General features: G+C 33.7%; 1 protein-coding gene across 1 annotated transcript; it reads right to left on the bottom strand.

The window, feature by feature from the left end:
• LOC115877968 (45 kDa calcium-binding protein) lies at positions 1-16250 on the bottom strand. Its single transcript, XM_030894321.1, has 4 exons — positions 15511-16250; positions 9991-10247; positions 1560-1766; positions 1-418 (listed from the first exon to the last, which is right to left on the bottom strand). The coding sequence occupies exons 1-4, from the start codon at positions 15822-15824 to the stop codon at positions 129-131; spliced, it is 1068 nt and encodes a 355-aa protein (XP_030750181.1). The 5' UTR covers positions 15825-16250; the 3' UTR covers positions 1-128.
• Positions 16251-17650: the final 1400 nt, after the last annotated feature.

Raw genomic sequence — 17650 nt, forward strand, 5'->3', positions numbered from 1 at the left:
TGTCCAGTGTAGAATATCTCTCTCTCTATGTATTATATATTCATAATTATTGTATAACATGAACATTTAATAAATTGACATTTCTTATAAAAAATACTATTTATTTTTAACAAACTCTACATTAACATTCAAAACTCGTCGTGAAAACTCCTTGCTGTATCCACCATCTTTGACTTAATGAATAAAGCTGGATGGGCAAGTATCTCATTCAGAGACAGCATATTGTCATGGTCTCCATCTGCTATGGCCAGCAGGGCTTCGGCCTCGTGCTCTGAATGTCTAGGGCTCTGGGGGGCCACGTAGTGCAACAACTCCCTACGATCTGCTTTGCCGTCGCCGTTTATATCTATGGACGTTCGGAATTCGTGACGGCGTTGTTCCTCGCCTTGTCGGACGACTAAAGTTTCATCTCCATTACCTGTCATGGAAAAGAAAATTAAAGAATACAAATATCATATATTCGGCATTTGACAATATAATTCACAAGGTTATCAAGCGACCTCTGGAAAGGGGGGTGAACAGTACGATAATTCGCTGGTTTTGGGAACCAGAAAGCAAAGTCTGAAAAACTTGAAAAAAATCCATCTATTTGGAAGGAAATACTGCCACCACAGGAAGTCAAATACCTGGAAATAGCCCTGGACAGTTCTCTGGAACGGGCATATTGAACATTACCAGAAAAGCCACAAAAGCTCGCTCAACTCAGTAACCATCAATTCGAAGTTGGACAAAGAATGCCTAGAGAAGCTGAACAAATTAGGCAAAGAAAATAAAGTCCTCCTACTCTGGTTGCCCACTCATCTAGGGATAGAAGGCAATGAAAAAGCAAACAATCTAGCTAGAAAAGGAGCGAACATTCTACTAACTGGACCAGAATCGTTCTGTTTTCCAAGCGGCAACTAACTAAAACTTAAAAACCTGGAAGACTCCATACGTAACATGGAACGGGAGTCCTCCAACGGTTTAAGACACTCGAAAAAGTTCCTCAAAACTTAAGACCGAGAAAAATCAATGGCTTTCCTTGATTTAAGTAAAAACAATCTTCGGATTCTCCCGGGGTTTCTAACAGGACACTGTCTCCTCAACGAACACCTCAGTAAGCTGAAGCTGAGAAACAACGGCGAATGCAGCATCTTGGGGAAAATAGGGAAACACCAGAACACCTTATCAATGAGTGCGCCGAGACGACGACCGTTCGTGCCATGAACTTTGGTACGCCTGATGTCGAGGATGGAGAGCTGGCCTCTGTGTAGCTGTCTCAGATACTGGCTTTTGTTAAAGCCCTGAGACTCTATGATGAGTTGTAACTCGTTATAACTCAATAAATGGGAACAAAAAGTAGATCTGTAAGGTCGCGGTGATTAACTCCCTCTTAAACATTCTACATTCTACATCCAATTATAAACATTGTTCCAAAAACAGTATTTAGTTAAAAAAAATACTGTTGTACTAAACGATTTGATCTCAGTGAAATTCTTTGGTAGTTAGAAAAGTATCTTGCTAAGTTTTTTAATCTCTCGAGCAGAGGACGATTAAAAGATACATAAATAATACTTTACCTTCCGTTTGCAGTACCGCAAATTCATTTTCTGTTAATACTTCGTCTCCATCTCTGTCAAATTTATCAAATAATTCGTCTACCATAACCAATTGATTAGTTACACTAGATTCTGGATGGGTAAATGCTAGAAATTCATCAACGGTTAAAGAATCTGGATTTGTTCTCGCAGCTTCAGCCCAAAGTGCTTTATCTCGCATTATTTGTTCTAAAAAATATAAAATAATATATTAGAGTCGAACAGAAATTTTAATAATAATCAGCAGTAAAACCTAACCAGGGGCGCGGGTACCCTAACCAGGGGCGTGGGTGCTCGGGTATCCCAGCATCTACCAGAGGAAAACAGTTGGAAAACACGAGCATAGGCGTCAAAACAAATCAGTTTAGCAAATTTAAGCAACTGTAGAAACAAACAACTCAAAAACTGTAGAATGTGCTTGCATAATGCGCATCATACTGTGGTAGTTTTTCGAAGAAATCAATTTCAATAGTTCTATGTAAGTTTTCTCGTCCATTCCAGATAGTTAAACCAATCCTCTTTTTCAATTTTTGCACAAGCGAGTAAAATGCAAGAAAGAACTGTATTTCGGAAAGCCATTTTTACTTAGAAAAAATTGGTGCCGGGAGGCACGTATAGCCGCCCATACTAAGATATTGTCACACCCCATTTTGTGGGTTATGACTAGGGGCATAGCAAATAATAAATACTTCAATTTAACTTAATAATCAATTTAATTAATCTACGAATAATACAATAATTATAAAACTAAATGTGTACTTACATATTATATTTATGGACGAACATCATCACTGGCTCGGGGGTAGTGTCAGGGTAGTGTAACGCCAATGCCGGAATCTCGACCGCGACCTTATCGAACTTATTATCGACTATCCACTGTCGACTGTGGACTGTCCCCCAAAAGGTGACATTTTTGTATTTATTGGTTCGTTACGTCGAATCATCGAATCAGCATTATTGGTCTATCGGTGCGATGACCGGTGCGATGACCGCGTTAGTGCTGATTTGATGATTTTATAAATTCGTAGTATTGAAAGGAAATATTTTCGCAATTGCCAATTATGCTTATAACTTTGATTTTTAAAACTTTACTTTTGTTGCGTAAATGCCAATGAACTTTAATTATTTTATACTTCCTTTCAATCGAATTATTAATTTACCAAATATATTAATATTAAATATGTTATTTTATATATCGAATAATTCCATCCTTGACACTTCCCCCGCACCTCTAAAGCTGGACCCCAGCGATAATTCAAGATTTATGAAATTATACTTTTTAACAATAATTATTATACATTGCAATAAATTGTGCTTAACGTTTCATAATAAAAAAAATGTTTTAAGTATACAATATTAAAAAAAAAATTTTAAAGAAATTACTAACTAAAAAAAAATATATAAAAAAAAAGCTTCTCTATAAGTTTAAGGATGGCGATAAGCCGTTTACATATAGACAAAAAAAATGTCTTTTAATACTGGCACTAACGTGAACTGCACAATACCTATATAGTTTTTAAGTTTCAATACATTGCACTGACTTCGTTCATAAAACACCCACCCACAAATCTCGTCGGCTGCTCACGGAGGCTGAAAACTGAAGTTTTGATTGTAGTATCCACCTTCACATCATAAACCTAACGAATGCACACATGCCTCCTGTTCCTGCACTTTGAAAAGCTCTTTTGTTTTGGTAGGCTGTTTCTCAATACTTGCGTCCTTAGGGAGTTGTTTCTTGATATCGGTGTAGGCTGACAATGAAAACAAAATTCCAGTATGATTTTGTTTGTCATCTGGATTGGCGTCGAATTCATCTTTCGAAAAGAGACCAGTTTTTAGACAAGACAATAACTCTTCCTGTAGCTGCTTATATCGCCAGACCAAATTTGACAGCATGTTCTGAACCCATTTTTGAATTGGACTACTTGCTTCGGACTGCATTACCATGGTGTACTGGTCACAAAGCTTCATAAACAAGGGTAGGCAGTTTGCATCGTATAGGCATGATGGTGTGGTACTACATTCTTCTTTCTCCTTCAGGGTTGAGTTCATACGTCAATTCTTCTCAGTGGTGTTCCTTGACTTGTTGCTTGGTATTGGCAGTTTTGACCAGTAATTACATGAAAAAAGAGAACAAAGAGTAAATATGTGCTCTTACTTACAGCTTATTGTATTAAATTATTATGTCGTATAAACTAGTTCTTAAAGTACTTAATCCTATTTTAAGTTTGTTTGTTTAATTTTATTTTTCAACCTAGTTCAGAATATCATTTTTTTTTTGTTCTTGACGGCAAGGGAGAATATAAAAATTTTATATGATTGGGCGTAAAACAAACAATAAACTTATATTTTCGTTTGCAAATTTGTAGGATTTATGAACACTCCTACCTAATTTGTATGCCCTCTATCTCCTACCTACATTTGGGTTTATAATAATTTACTTTATTTTTTTTTTTTTTTTTTTTTTATTAGCGCTAAATAATTAACTCTAGTGGTTCAATACTTTTCGTTTCAAATTGATATTTGTCCTAGAGTTTGCGCGCAGTTAGGGTTAAATATCAATTTAAAACCTACACACTAGGGAGCTCCAATAATACATGTCATTAATAAAGACATCATTAATATTTTATGTTAAGAAAAACATATCTTTTTTCCAATTATTTCAATATTCCATCTTGATTTTATTTTGAAGAAGACTAACTTGGGCATACAGAGTTGCCTTTCCAATACACGTATACACAATACTTATTCTATTTGTATGCATTCAATAGTTGCATTTATTTTATCCTCAGGAGATAGAGATAGGAGGTTCTGATTATCATTTGGCTCTAGATTATAATGAAATGTTCGATTTTCGCTAGATACGCAAGAGAGTTTAATATTTTTATTTTCATTGTTAAAATTACATCTATTTAAATTTTTAAACGCCTATTATTTTGTCTTTTAACTTTATAAAGTGATTCCAAATACTATAAATAATTAAACATAAAAAGAAAAGAATAAAAAAAGTGAAACTATCACATAAAGTATGTCATGAGACGTATCGTTATCATGTTTCACAGCTTAACTTTAAATCATTTGAATTACGTTTCCTAGTTTCATCTACTAAATTTAATTTTTGCTATAAATTGTGGTATAACGGTTTTGAATATAAAACTTTACTTCAAACCTGAGATTATACCTATTATAATTACGATTAAAATTACGATTTTTTTAATTATTTATACTTCTGTCACATAAAATTACTGTGTCAGCTAATGGTATATATAGAAATTAGAAATATATCACTCGATTTTACCTATTTTATATATTGAATTAAGAAATCTAAAAAAAATTTTGTGTATGTTCAGACTTTTGACTAGATAATTAGAACGAAAATGTAAACTTAAATTCTACTTTTATCGGTTTTCCTTTTTCGGGTACCTATTCTTCGCATTTTACATTTAATTTTGACTGTAAAATTTGACTATCTACAGCAATTCCAGGGAGGGTGGCTAGGGTGGATAATAATATCCTTTGCCATCATGACGTTTCGCTTCCTAGATATTATCTTTGTCCTATGTCTTCTTCTCGATGTATGCTCTTTCCATGGCATTGTATTATCTGTTTCAGGTTTATATTCTAAAACCTTTCGCTTTCTTGTAAATGGTAGTTCTTCATTTATGTTTTCTGACTCAATTATCGATTGAGGTTCAGGAAACTGTCTTTTTCTTCTTCTTCCAGGAATATTGTCAGAGGAAATAAATCTATTTTTTGCCTTATCTCTACTTAATATAGGCAAACTTGAGGAATTGCATTCTACTTCTAAGAGCTCATTCTGAATATTTTCTATTTTCGTACATTCTATTTTGCTAGGGAGGGTATTATCCCCATCCTCTACCTGCAAATATTCTCCAGCAACAGGGAGGGTATTATAGTCTTCCTCTGCCTGTGCATATTTCAACGCTACAGGGAGGGTATTATCATCTTCCTCTGCCTGCGCATTTTCTAAAGTGAGGAAATCCAACGTTTCCTCTTTATAGTCATTTACAAAATCATCCTCTTTTTAAAAATATCCTCTTTTGACATCATTAAAATATTTTCCTCCTGGTTACTATACATTTCGTATGGGAGAGTATCCTGATTATCACAACATATATTATTTGACGACCTAGTTGATTGTGAAAAATTACTGTACTTAGATTGACCTGCATTGTTTATTCTATCTGAACCATAATTATTATTATTATTATTATTTATAAAACTAGTTCTGCCCTTTAAGTTCGAATCTAAATGATTAGTAAAATATTCGTATTGAAAATCATAGCGCCTCTGACTGATATTTGAATTTACTTGCTGTGATTGTCTTTTATTTATGTTAGAATTTTGAGAATGATAAGAATTTCTGGAATATGCTGATGTTTTGGATTCTAATAATATATCTTTTAAATCGCTTATTTTATAGATTATATTTTTCAAACTCTGGAAATTCATATTTTCAGTAAGCAGAAGATAATAATGATAATCATACGATTCATGTAAACCATATTCGAATTGATCTTTAAATATTTCAAAATTTATTTTACCATAGATTTCATGTGCAATTGATAGTAAATCGTAATAATAAGATTTTATATCTTCATTTTTTCCCTGTTTCCGTGTACGGAATTTAGATTTTAGTTTGCGTAGTGATATTTCACTTCCAAACTCTAAAATAAAATCTTTTTTGATATCGCTCCAGACTTTATTAAAATTATTTTTGTCATTAATATATTCCTTATACCAATAAAAAGCAGCGTTTTCTAAGTAGCATTCTAAATATTTTATCTTAAAAGCATAATTCCAGCCATTCTTACTAGTTATTTTATCATATTCTCGAATAAAAGAAATTGGGCAGTCGATTGTAGGGTCAAAAGTAGGTGGCGGTATAAATTCCGGTAGAACAGGTGCTTTTACAAAAGACATTAAAATATATTTAAAAAAATCAATTTAAATAATAATAAAATAAATAAATTCTAAACTATCATTAAAATAATTATCGCTCAGTATATCATGTAATGAAATACATTTTTCAACACACACAGACGTACAATGCAGTTCTAACTAAGTCAGCAGTATTTGTAACACGAATTAAATAAATATGGTCGCTTCCTTCAACACTCATATTTCAAAATATTCCTAACAAGAATAATATTTTCTAGGTCAGTGTCATCCTTGATAATGATATTCAACCAACAGGTTAAATTCTACAGTTTAAATAACTGAAATAATAAAATTCTCATTTAAAAATTATATTTATCATTATATATTTATCATGGCAACACTAAAAATAATTTAAAATATACTGTCTATCAATATACTGGATGTCGTTTTATGTGTCCTTATAGAATAAAAATAAATAAATTATTCTCAATAATAAAAATTCTCAACATTCACAAAAATTATTACCATATGCAGTGATTATTACCATATGCAGTAAAGAAAAAATTAAAAAAAAAGGATCCGACAGCATTTTCTATCTAAATAGTGTAAAAATACTGGACATTTAATAAAAAAAATGTTCCTACGCATTGAATTTATAAATGGTAAAAAATAAGTAAAACAAAACTAATATAAGAGATTCCTAAGTCTTAATATAAATTTTGCCATCTCCAATTATTATTAATACAATAAATTAAAATAAATAAAATAGTCCGTCCTACCAAATAATCAAGCATTTTAAATATATAATTATTTAAGTCAGTAAATGTAAAATAAAAGTACGAGCTTCTTTGTTGCTATCGAAGTATTAAAAAATTATTCATTTCGTATATGTTTTAGATTTATTTACACATATGGAGATGTGTAAGAAATTGTTACTTAATAAAAACCGGCGCCTCCACCACATATGTCACGGCCCATTTTGTGGGTTATGACTAGGGGCATAGCAAATAATAAATACTTCAATTTAACTTAATAATCAATTTAATTAATCTACGAATAATACAATAATTATAAAACTAAATGTGTACTTACATATTATATTTATGGACGAACATCATCACTGGCTCGGGGGTAGTGTCAGGGTAGTGTAACGCCAATGCCGGAATCTCGACCGCGACCTTATCGAACTTATTATCGACTATCGACTGTCGACTGTCGACTGTCCCCCCAACAGGTGACATTTTTGTATTTATTGGTTCGTTACGTCGAATCATCGAATCAGCATTATTGGTCTATCGGTGCGATGACCGGTGCGATGACCGCGTTAGTGCTGATTTGATGATTTTATAAATTCGTAGTATTGAAAGGAAATATTTTCGCAATTGCCAATTATGCTTATAACTTTGATTTTTAAAACTTTACTTTTGTTGCGTAAATGCCAATGAACTTTAATTATTTTATACTTCCTTTCAATCGAATTATTAATTTACCAAATATATTAATATTAAATATGTTATTTTATATATCGAATAATTCCATCCTTGACAATATGTTTATAAAAAGTTGGTAGGAAGTTCTTTTAGTTTCAAAGTAAAGGAATTTTTCCAATTTTTTTTATCTCAAAAACTGCGATTTGACTGATGTTATTACAAATTTGGTTGCAAATATTATTCCTAATCTTAAATTGAAAACCGCGTTTCGCTAGCTACTCTAATTTTGGAGTTACGATTATTTTAAATTTTTAAGCCCCTCCCATACCCCCTTACCAACCCCCCACCCCCACCAAAAACTAATAGCCAGATTCTCGGGTGCCACAGTATTTTTGTGCCAAATTTGGTTAAAATCGGTTTAGCGGTTTTTGAGTTATCGTGTTACAGACAGACACTATAAAAATATTTTGTATTTAGGTCATTTATGACTAGGGAATGCAATCCCGCATCAAAATCTCAATCCCGCAAACCCGCAGGATTAAAGCAATCAATCCCACGGATCCGCAAAATTGCGGGATTGTAAACAATGAATGCTCTTCTTTTCTCTCTCCGATTTGGGGTTGCGGTTTGGACCAGGTTTTAGACGCATCTATTGTGATCAAGATGCTATGTGGTTTTCGAAAATATATTTAGCGAAGTCTCGTATACAGGGTGTTTTATAATAGTGTACAAATTTGGTTAAAAATTTTTTTTACCGAAAATTTACAATTTTTGAAAAATCGAAATTTTAACTATATACGACTAATCTGTATTTAAATTAGGAAAAACAATTTGGTGTTTTTTTTTGTTAATTTTTTGTTTTAAGGAAAATACGAGTTTTTTTTTCGAAAAATATGCATTTATAGTCATACATTTGGTCCTAAATGGTACAAAAGGCATTGTACATTTTGCATAGGCCCACAATATACTCATATAGCGTGTATCTTAAACTATCTGTACAGAAATTTGGACCGATATATACAGGGTGTTCAAAAAATATATTTAATATTAAATAAACTTAACTTTTATTATAATTTATCTATTTATTTTATAAATAAAAATATTATTCTGATGTTGAAGGTTTTTTTTTCAACTTGTGTTAGTTATCTGCTTTTAGATACACTCTATATCAATAATTTTTTGGCATATGCATAATGTACAAAGCTTTTTGTACCATTTAGGACCATCGTATGACTAAAAATGCATATTTTTCGAAAAAACGTCGTATTTTCCTTAAAACAAAAAAAAAATTAAAAACCGATCAAATTGTTTTTTCTAATTCCAATACAGATTAGTCGTACTTGATAAAAATTTCGATTTCTTAAAAATTGCAAATTTGCGGTAAAAAAGAGTCTTGACCAAATTTTCACACTCTTATAAAACACCCTGTATACGAGAATTCGCTAAATATATTTTCGAAAACCACATAGTATCTTAACCACAATAGATGCATCTAAAACCTGGTCCAAACCGCATCCCAAAATCTTGTTTAGTTCAAGAGATATTCAACTTTAAATTTACCCTAAAATTTTGCTTGTCCCGATAATTATGTCCGGCAGTTTATTTGACGAAATTATCCACTAGTTAAACGCTTTTCTTCACTTACGCACGCCAGAAGGAAATCTAACAACTAACCTGTTTGTTTCACTTATTTTTAATGGCCAAGCCGTAAGGGGAATCCCCTGGTGTCGATCCCGCAGATTCCGCACGGTAAATCCCGCAAATCTGATCCCGCGGAATCACAGAGGGATCCCGCATTTGCGGGATTGCATTCCCTATTTATGACCCATATAACTCATTTTGAGTGAAATTAAAAAAACTTTTTTTGCCGATCTTAATAGCCCAGCATACCTGTTGGTATGGTCGGCTAAAAAAAACAATAAATGTTGAGAAATGTATAGCACTGCGAATATGTAGGTAACCCTCAAGAAAATATAAAATATATATTGTAAATTAAATTAATAATGTTACAAAAAAATTTAAATAAGTTGCAATAGTAATTAGATTGTAATAAAAGTAATTAAAGATGTTAGTGAAATTACCTTTAATCGCTCTTTGCAGACCTTTGTGGCGACGCTCATCGTGATTATGGACGAATTTCTCACTAAAACCTCGCTTTCTTAGAAAATACGAATGGTATTCCTTCCACGTAATTATCCCATTTCTTGGATTAACGTCAATTTTTAAAAACAGCCCGTAGTTATTTCCGACGGCCTCGGATATATGTTGAACTATTTTCGTTCGAATCCATTTTGACAATTCTTTAGAGTCCAGTTTTTCATCTTTATTAGTGTCTGCTCTAAAACAAGATTTGAAAGAAATGTATCATGTCGAGGCTAAAAAATATTTAAAAAATGTCTACCGGGTGCGTCTCGAGAGTGGCTCACCCCTATAACTTTTTTATTTTTTCAGATAAAAAAAGACGAGATTGGTATGTTAGTAGGTATATAACTTAAATTAGGAAGACTGACATAATTGTTTTTACCAGACCGGAAATGACTGCCATACTTATGAATTTTAAATGGCACCCTCGGTATATTTCTACTTTATTCGCTGGAAAATGACACTCGGAATAGAATGACATATCATATGTCACCTTTTTACATTTTCACTTAAAGACAAATCGTATTTTAAATTTAAATCTAGAGTGCCATGGCTGTGTTAAAAACACTAATTTTTAATCAAGGAGCCTTGGATCGTCTATGTTTTCCGTATCTTGTCCTGGGGCGCTATTCTGTACAATCGTCGGTATCGGCAAGTTACCGACAGCTGTCGGTACGTACGGCCAATGAGCGTCGTGTTAATTGTTGTTGTTATAGTTACCGATCGGCCCTATGACAGATATCGCAAATTTGTACCGACGACTCTCGGTATCTCTACCGTGAGGTTGACAAGGGCACGGTAGAGATACCTATTTTCGTCGGTACAAATTTGCGATATCTGTCATAGGACCGATCGGTAACTATAACAACAACAATTAACACGACGCTCATTTTACAGAATAGCGCCCCTGGGGTTATAGTTATCGATCGGTCCTATGACAGATATCGCAAATTTGTACCGACGAGGATCGGTATCTCTACCGTGCCCTTGTTAACCCCACGGTAGAGATACCGATAGTCGTCGGTACAAATTTGCTACATGTCCTATTAATGACAGCTCAAAACTATGACAACAACCATTTACACGACGCTCATTGACCGTACGTACCGATAGCTGTCGGTAACTTACCGATACCGACGATTGTACAGAATAGCGCCCCTTGGCCGGTTAAAAGATGTTCAAATCGTATTGTTTCAAAAAATTGGATTGTTTCCTTAAATGTATACAGGGGTATCAAAAATTGCTGGTCTATTTTAATTATTTACTTTACATAAAAGCTTCATCAATTCAAATGCACACTCGTACTTTTTTAAAAAAGTTGAAGCATATATAAATGCTCTTTCAAACTGTATATTAAGGGTTTCCTATACCTATCTGGCTCAGATTATGAATAAAGAGCGATTTTTCAATAAAATGGCAAGCAAGTCGTCATGGCATTTTTGTAGTGACAATCGTCATTGCTATTTTCAAAATCGTAATTAGTTTATGAACATTATTTAAATGTATAGCAGTTTACTTTTATTTAATTTACCTACAGTACCCAAGCAGCATTTGGACGTCGGGACAATGTTGTGTCACGCGAACAAACGTCGGGGCGCAACGTCGGCACAACCTCGTGCCAACCCTAGTCTGCACTAGTTTGGAGAATAATTTTTGGGTCGAAACGACGTTGGATACCGACGTTGGCTAGCACCCTAATTTAGTACAAACTGCAACGTTGTTTAAAATCCTAATTCACAAAAATACAAAACTAATATGGCGTCTAAGTAGCGTTTTATCCTAAATTGGGATAATTATAGTAAAAATATTATTTTTATGATTTAGTTAGAGACTTATGTCAGATGGCAGTGAAGGAAAACAAAACAAAAGTATTTAAGTGTGGAGGATGTTTGAAGATCATAATTATTGAAACACTTTAACCGACTCTGTAACTCGTTACCCAAGGCAAAAAAGTTAAACGCAAACAACTTTATTGATAAATGTATTGCTTCTACTTTGAAAAATACTAATGGGCCTTAAAATTAAAGAAGTTTTAAAAATTTTCTTGATTTTTTTTTAGTAAAATGAGAATAATTTATTCGCAGTCGAAAAAATTGTTTCCGTGTGTTTTTTAGGGTCAAATATTTCAAGTTAATGTATTCAAAAAGCAGGAATAGCTATTTTAAGAACGAAACATTTTCTTATTTAACAACATGGCGGTTTTCACTTTGTTGTTTTGGAGATTAAGATGGAGTAGTTCGAGTAGTCGCATACTGGACTAATAAAGTCGCAGTTCGGCCTTAACAGGTAGTATACTAGTCGCAAGATTGCCTAATTTAGTCATCCTAGAGTCTAGCTTGTGCCGCCCTCTATAATCTAAATAAACGAGGTAGTGGATAAACTATCGGTAATATATATATATCGATGTATATTTAAATTTAGTTTTATATGTACCTTTCTTATGTCCCATTTTAATTAAGTTTTTTTTTATAAAAACAAAAACAGCACTGAACTGTCTGACTGAACAGAACAATGAAGTGAAAATTTAAGATTTAAGGTTATGGTTTAAAACAGTTGCAAAAAGGTTGTGACTCGACGTCCTACCAACGTAAGAATAAGGAAATCTAAACAACGTTGGAATTAGTAAAACAGACGACGTTTGCATAACGTTGGAATAGGGATAATATAAAATAATATATAAACTAACGGATAATAAATAAACTGACGTCGAAAAACTCTATATTGTCCAACGTTGTAACTACGTTGTCCGAATCACCTAAAGATCACTTAAGCAAAAAAGGTTACAAGACAACGTTTATTCCACGTCGCAGAAGCTTCTACTTTGCTGTAGTACTACTCCAACGTCGGCACAACGTTATAAAAACGTTTAAATTTATTTTAATACCCAAGGTAGGGAGCTAACTATTTTTTGTAACTAATCCAACGTTGTGTTTAGTAAACATGTGGTCGCAAGTCGTGAAAATGCTACTTGGGTAGTTTAATAAATAAATATTTATTAGTTTATCAAGGAAAACGAAGAATCTTTGCTATTATATTTTACAATGACTTGTTTTGTTTTGTTAGATATATTGGATTTTCTTTAAAAGAGAGTGCTGTTATGGCAAATTCAGTTTCTAGTTCAGTCATTGAGGATTTTTGCTTGGAAAAAAGTCCTGAAGTTTTGCAACTTTGCAGGTTTATAGGTTTTGGGGTCCCTAACTAAAATCCATAAAATGCACATTTCTAGACTGCCGCCGGCGCCGCCATCTTGCCAAGATGGCGCCCAAAATCGGTATTTTGTGAATATCTCGAAAACTATGCGTTTTTCTCGAAAATTTGTAGAGAGCAAAATTAAAGAGAACAAGGTTAGGGATACCGATTTTGGGCGCCATCTTGGCAAGATGGCGGCGCCGGCGGCAAGTCTGGAAATGTGCATTTTACGGATTTTAGTTAGGGACCCCAAAACCTATAAACCTGCAAAGTTGCAAAACTTCCGGACTTTTTTCCAAGCAGGCTTTTTTGATCCCCAATGACTGAACTATTCTTCAAACACTTCTAACGAGATATTTCTGCCTGACATATTTTTCATAAACCGCACTATCGGCATTAGCTCGGCAAAATAGGACAAGTAGTTTTTCCAAGGAACGCTTATCAGGAGGATTCCTATTTGGATATCTTGGAACATAAACCCTTCAGGCCAACAAGTTTCCTCACAAAATAAAATCATTATAGTAACATATCCATTTCTTCCGCCAGCAGATACTGCTTCATGTTTCTTGATAAAAAAATATTTGCTTATTAAACTATTGTCGGCTAATTAAATAAAAGTATAACAACTGTTATAAAATTAAATAAAGTCCCTAAATTATGGTCAATTTTAAAAATAGCTACTAACTGTCACTAGAAAATTACTATGGCGATACCAGCCATCTTGACTGCCATTTTATTAAAAATCACTTTCTATTCAAAATCTGAGCCAGATAGGTACAGGTACAAGAATTAATTCTGAAAAGTAATGTAAAATGGTGTTGATAATCGTTTCTGTTATAGCATACATAATATTTAAATATTTCAAAAACTAAAAGTTTTTAAACATATTATTTAACTCTTATAATAAATGCCTTTTCTAGGTCCAATAATCCAAAAATGAGATAAAATACCGGGTGTTCCATAAAAAAATATAACTTTGTATGAATCGTAGTCTGAAACACCCTGTATATTTCCAAAAAATGTTAAATTATGCAGATTGCCTCCCCACATATTCCTTAAAAAACTTAATGTTTCTACATCTTTCCGTTTTCCTATAATCTATGCGCCATATCTTGTATATGGCACTCGATAATCTCGATATTGCATAATCTACCGGGTGCGTCTCAAAAGTGGCTCACTCCTATAACTTTTTTATTTCTTCAGATGAAAAAACGATATTTGTTATGCTAGTACCGTATAATCGAATAAAAATGGCGTCAGCGATGGCTATGAAATGACGATCGATGATATTTCCCATATAATTTTACATATAAAATGACAGCAATCTTCATTTCATAGCCATCGCTGACGCCGTTTTTATTCGATCATACGGTATATGACATAAATTAGGATTAATTAACGCATTCAATTGTTTTTGGTCACTTCCTGTTTCACCGGAAATGACTGCAACTTTTGATTTTTAAATGAGCTCTCGGTATATTTCTACTTTATTCGATAGAAAATAACACTCTAAATGGAATGACATATCATATGTCAACTTTTGACATTTTCGTATATGGTTTAATTGAAATTGTAACATGCGGTTCACAACTACTATTAATTTGATTCGAAATACCAAGTGTGTGGCACCAAATTATTCGTAAAAAAACATGGTAATGGACCACACCCTTGTTCCATTTGAAAAAATTGAGATATGTTAAAAATACGATTAGGGCATGTTTTAACCGGCCAGGACAAAATACGAAAAACATTAAACGATCAAATCTATCTTTCCAAAGCTCTTTGATTAAAAATTAGTGTCTTTAACACAGCCATGGCACTCTAGATTGAAATTTAAAATACCATATTTTTATAAGCGAAAAAGTTGACATGTGATATGTCATTCTACTCAGAGTGTCATTTTCTATCGAATAAAGTAGAAATATACTGAGGGTGCCATTTAAAAATCAAAAGTTGTAGTCATTTCCGGTGAAACAGGAAGTGACCAAAAACAATCAATCCTAATTTATGTCATATACCGTTTGATCGAATAAAAACGGCGTCAGCGATGGCTATGAAATGAAGATTGCTGTCATTTTATCAATACATTAGCCAATCCTAATTTATGCCATATACTAACATACCAAATATCGTTTTTTTTCTGGAAAATAAAAAGTTATAGGGGTGAGCCACTTTCGAGACGCACCCGGTATTTCACTCGATATGCACAATATATTTTATCACATAAAATATTTTATTTAATTCTTACTCTACTACAAGTGGATACTTACTGTTTAAAGACCTCCGTCAGAATATCCTGCTCGGTTTTTCTCGCGTTCTCTGCATTATTTACATTCACCAAATATTCATTTTTATCTTCGGACGGCTCTACCGCTTTATCCGAATTGAAGTTGCTGTTTTTTATCCGTATTTCAAAAGTATCCTCGAGCCGCTGATTTCCTTGCAGAGAATTTGTCAGCTCCAAGTTGGGCTTCAATGGCACTGTCAACATCCATATCATAACCATAAACAGGACGTAGCATAAGATAGGCACTGTGTAGGACCAGCGTAGGATTTTCCACAGGTTTGACGTTTTAAGTGACATTTTCCTATACGATACGATTTTAATAAGGACATTATTTCAATCGGTTTAGAGTTTTCCAGCTGTAATATGTATCACACTTGTTTAACGACAACATACTTATTATTGAACAGCGTACAAGTACAGGCAAGGTTTCGGTCAGAACTTTCTCTTTTAAATCTTTCCTATTATACCTATGCGTTTCATTTCGTACTAATTCAGATGTGAGATTTATCAAATCTTAAAAAAGCAGATTTATTTTGCTTACATCGTTTAGCTGAAATGTGAACAATTTCTCTCTGATGTGAAAAATCAATAGTTTCTGCGCATGAAAGAGGCGCTTTATAATCCGTTAAACCAACGATTTAATGTAGATTACGTAAATATAAACGACTGAAGATAATTTAAATTACTTTTTGGACAACATTTTGATTATAAGTAGTGATGGGAAAAACATTGGGAAAAACTGATTAATTTCAATAATCGAGTACTTGACTTTTCAAGCGACTTCAATAATCGAGCGATCGCTCGAGCGAAATATCGGTCGTATTTAAAAATACGGTTTTTCGCCCGTTGCTTGTTCATTAGCGTAACTAGCGATTTATCCTGGTGTGGGCCGGGGGGGGGTTGAGCCCAGGGGGGGCCTAGGGCCTTTGCTTTCTTAAAAATAAAAAATAATTTTAAAAAACACATTTATTTGAATAAAACGTTTACATGTATTTCTCTATCAATAAATTTCATAGACTTGGTTATCAAATCGTGTTCCCGTAGATTACTTAAATACCTACAAATTTTCTAAAAAAATAAAAATTAACACATTTTTTGAACACAACAAAATAATATTAACTAAACATAACTAGAAATCGTCATTCTGACTGCATCACAAGCAAATAAAAATTAATACGTAGCCAAGAGTCATAATTCAGGATTTCTCTAGGGGGTGCCCAGCAGTACCTGGAGGGGGGCCCGGCACCCCTATAGTTACGCCAATGCGCTTGTTGTAGGTACTCTTAAAGGTACATTCAGGCTAAGAGCGTCGCGTCCGGTCGTTCAGGCTGGGAGCGTCAGCGCAGCGTCATTTGAGCTTGTTCTTTAGGTTTTCAGTTTGTAAAATGGCTTCAAGGAGGGCAGTTTGTCTAATGTTACTATCGGAAACACCATATTTTACATTCAAAAGAATGGACAAAAACTAGGAATTCGCCCTATAAACAGAAGACGATATCTGCATGGAGAATTTCATCATTTATATCTTGAATTTCGAAAGCTCCCATATATTTACTCGTACTGTGAAAAAATACTTACTAGAAATACCTAGAATTGTAACTATTTCTTCAAGTAGTCGATCATGCAAATTTATATTTTTATATTGAGGCAATTTTGCATTCCGCACAGTGCAGGTCTTGCCTGTATTTCGGTGATTAGCACCTCTGCGTGCTGGTCCTCAGACGCCATGACAACCACTGAACGCTAGAAATCTCGCCGAAAAACAATTCAGATTGAACTCGACGCTTGACGCTCAGAGGACGCTAGCGCAACGCCGAACGCGACGCTTTCTGCCTGAACGGTCTAATTTAAGTTAAGGGAATTGATTCCATTTCGTGGCGACGCGACGCTCGGCGCTCTCAGCCTGAATGTACCTTAACGCCAAGCAGTAATAATTTGAGTGCGCAGAGCACATATTCTTTCGGTGATAAATGGCAGGTAGTAATTCGCTTGATTTTGTTTATTTCAAAGCATTGTCGATGTAGGTCGTAAAATTTTGTCGCTAAGATACGCGAGCGAATTTTCGCTCGAGTTATCCCATCACTAAAAATATTTTAGAAAGATGGAGCAGGTGTCTTTATATAAAA

This window comes from Sitophilus oryzae, unplaced genomic scaffold, assembly GCF_002938485.1.
Source record: "Sitophilus oryzae breed Bouriz unplaced genomic scaffold, Soryzae_2.0 scaffold_1062_pilon_pilon, whole genome shotgun sequence".
In the NCBI taxonomy this organism is placed as follows: domain Eukaryota; kingdom Metazoa; phylum Arthropoda; class Insecta; order Coleoptera; family Curculionidae; genus Sitophilus; species Sitophilus oryzae.

Excerpts from the sequence above, each read along its gene's own strand:
- LOC115877968 (XM_030894321.1), bottom strand. The coding sequence starts at position 15,824 with ATGTCACTTAAAACGTCAAACCTGTGGAAAATCCTACGCTGGTCCTAC. Across the intron at positions 10,248-15,510 it reads CTGACGGAGGTCTTTAAACA|AGCAGACACTAATAAAGATG; the intron begins GTAAGTATCCAC and ends ATCTTGTTTTAG. Across the intron at positions 1,767-9,990 it reads TCTGCAAAGAGCGATTAAAG|AACAAATAATGCGAGATAAA; the intron begins GTAATTTCACTA and ends TATATTTTTTAG.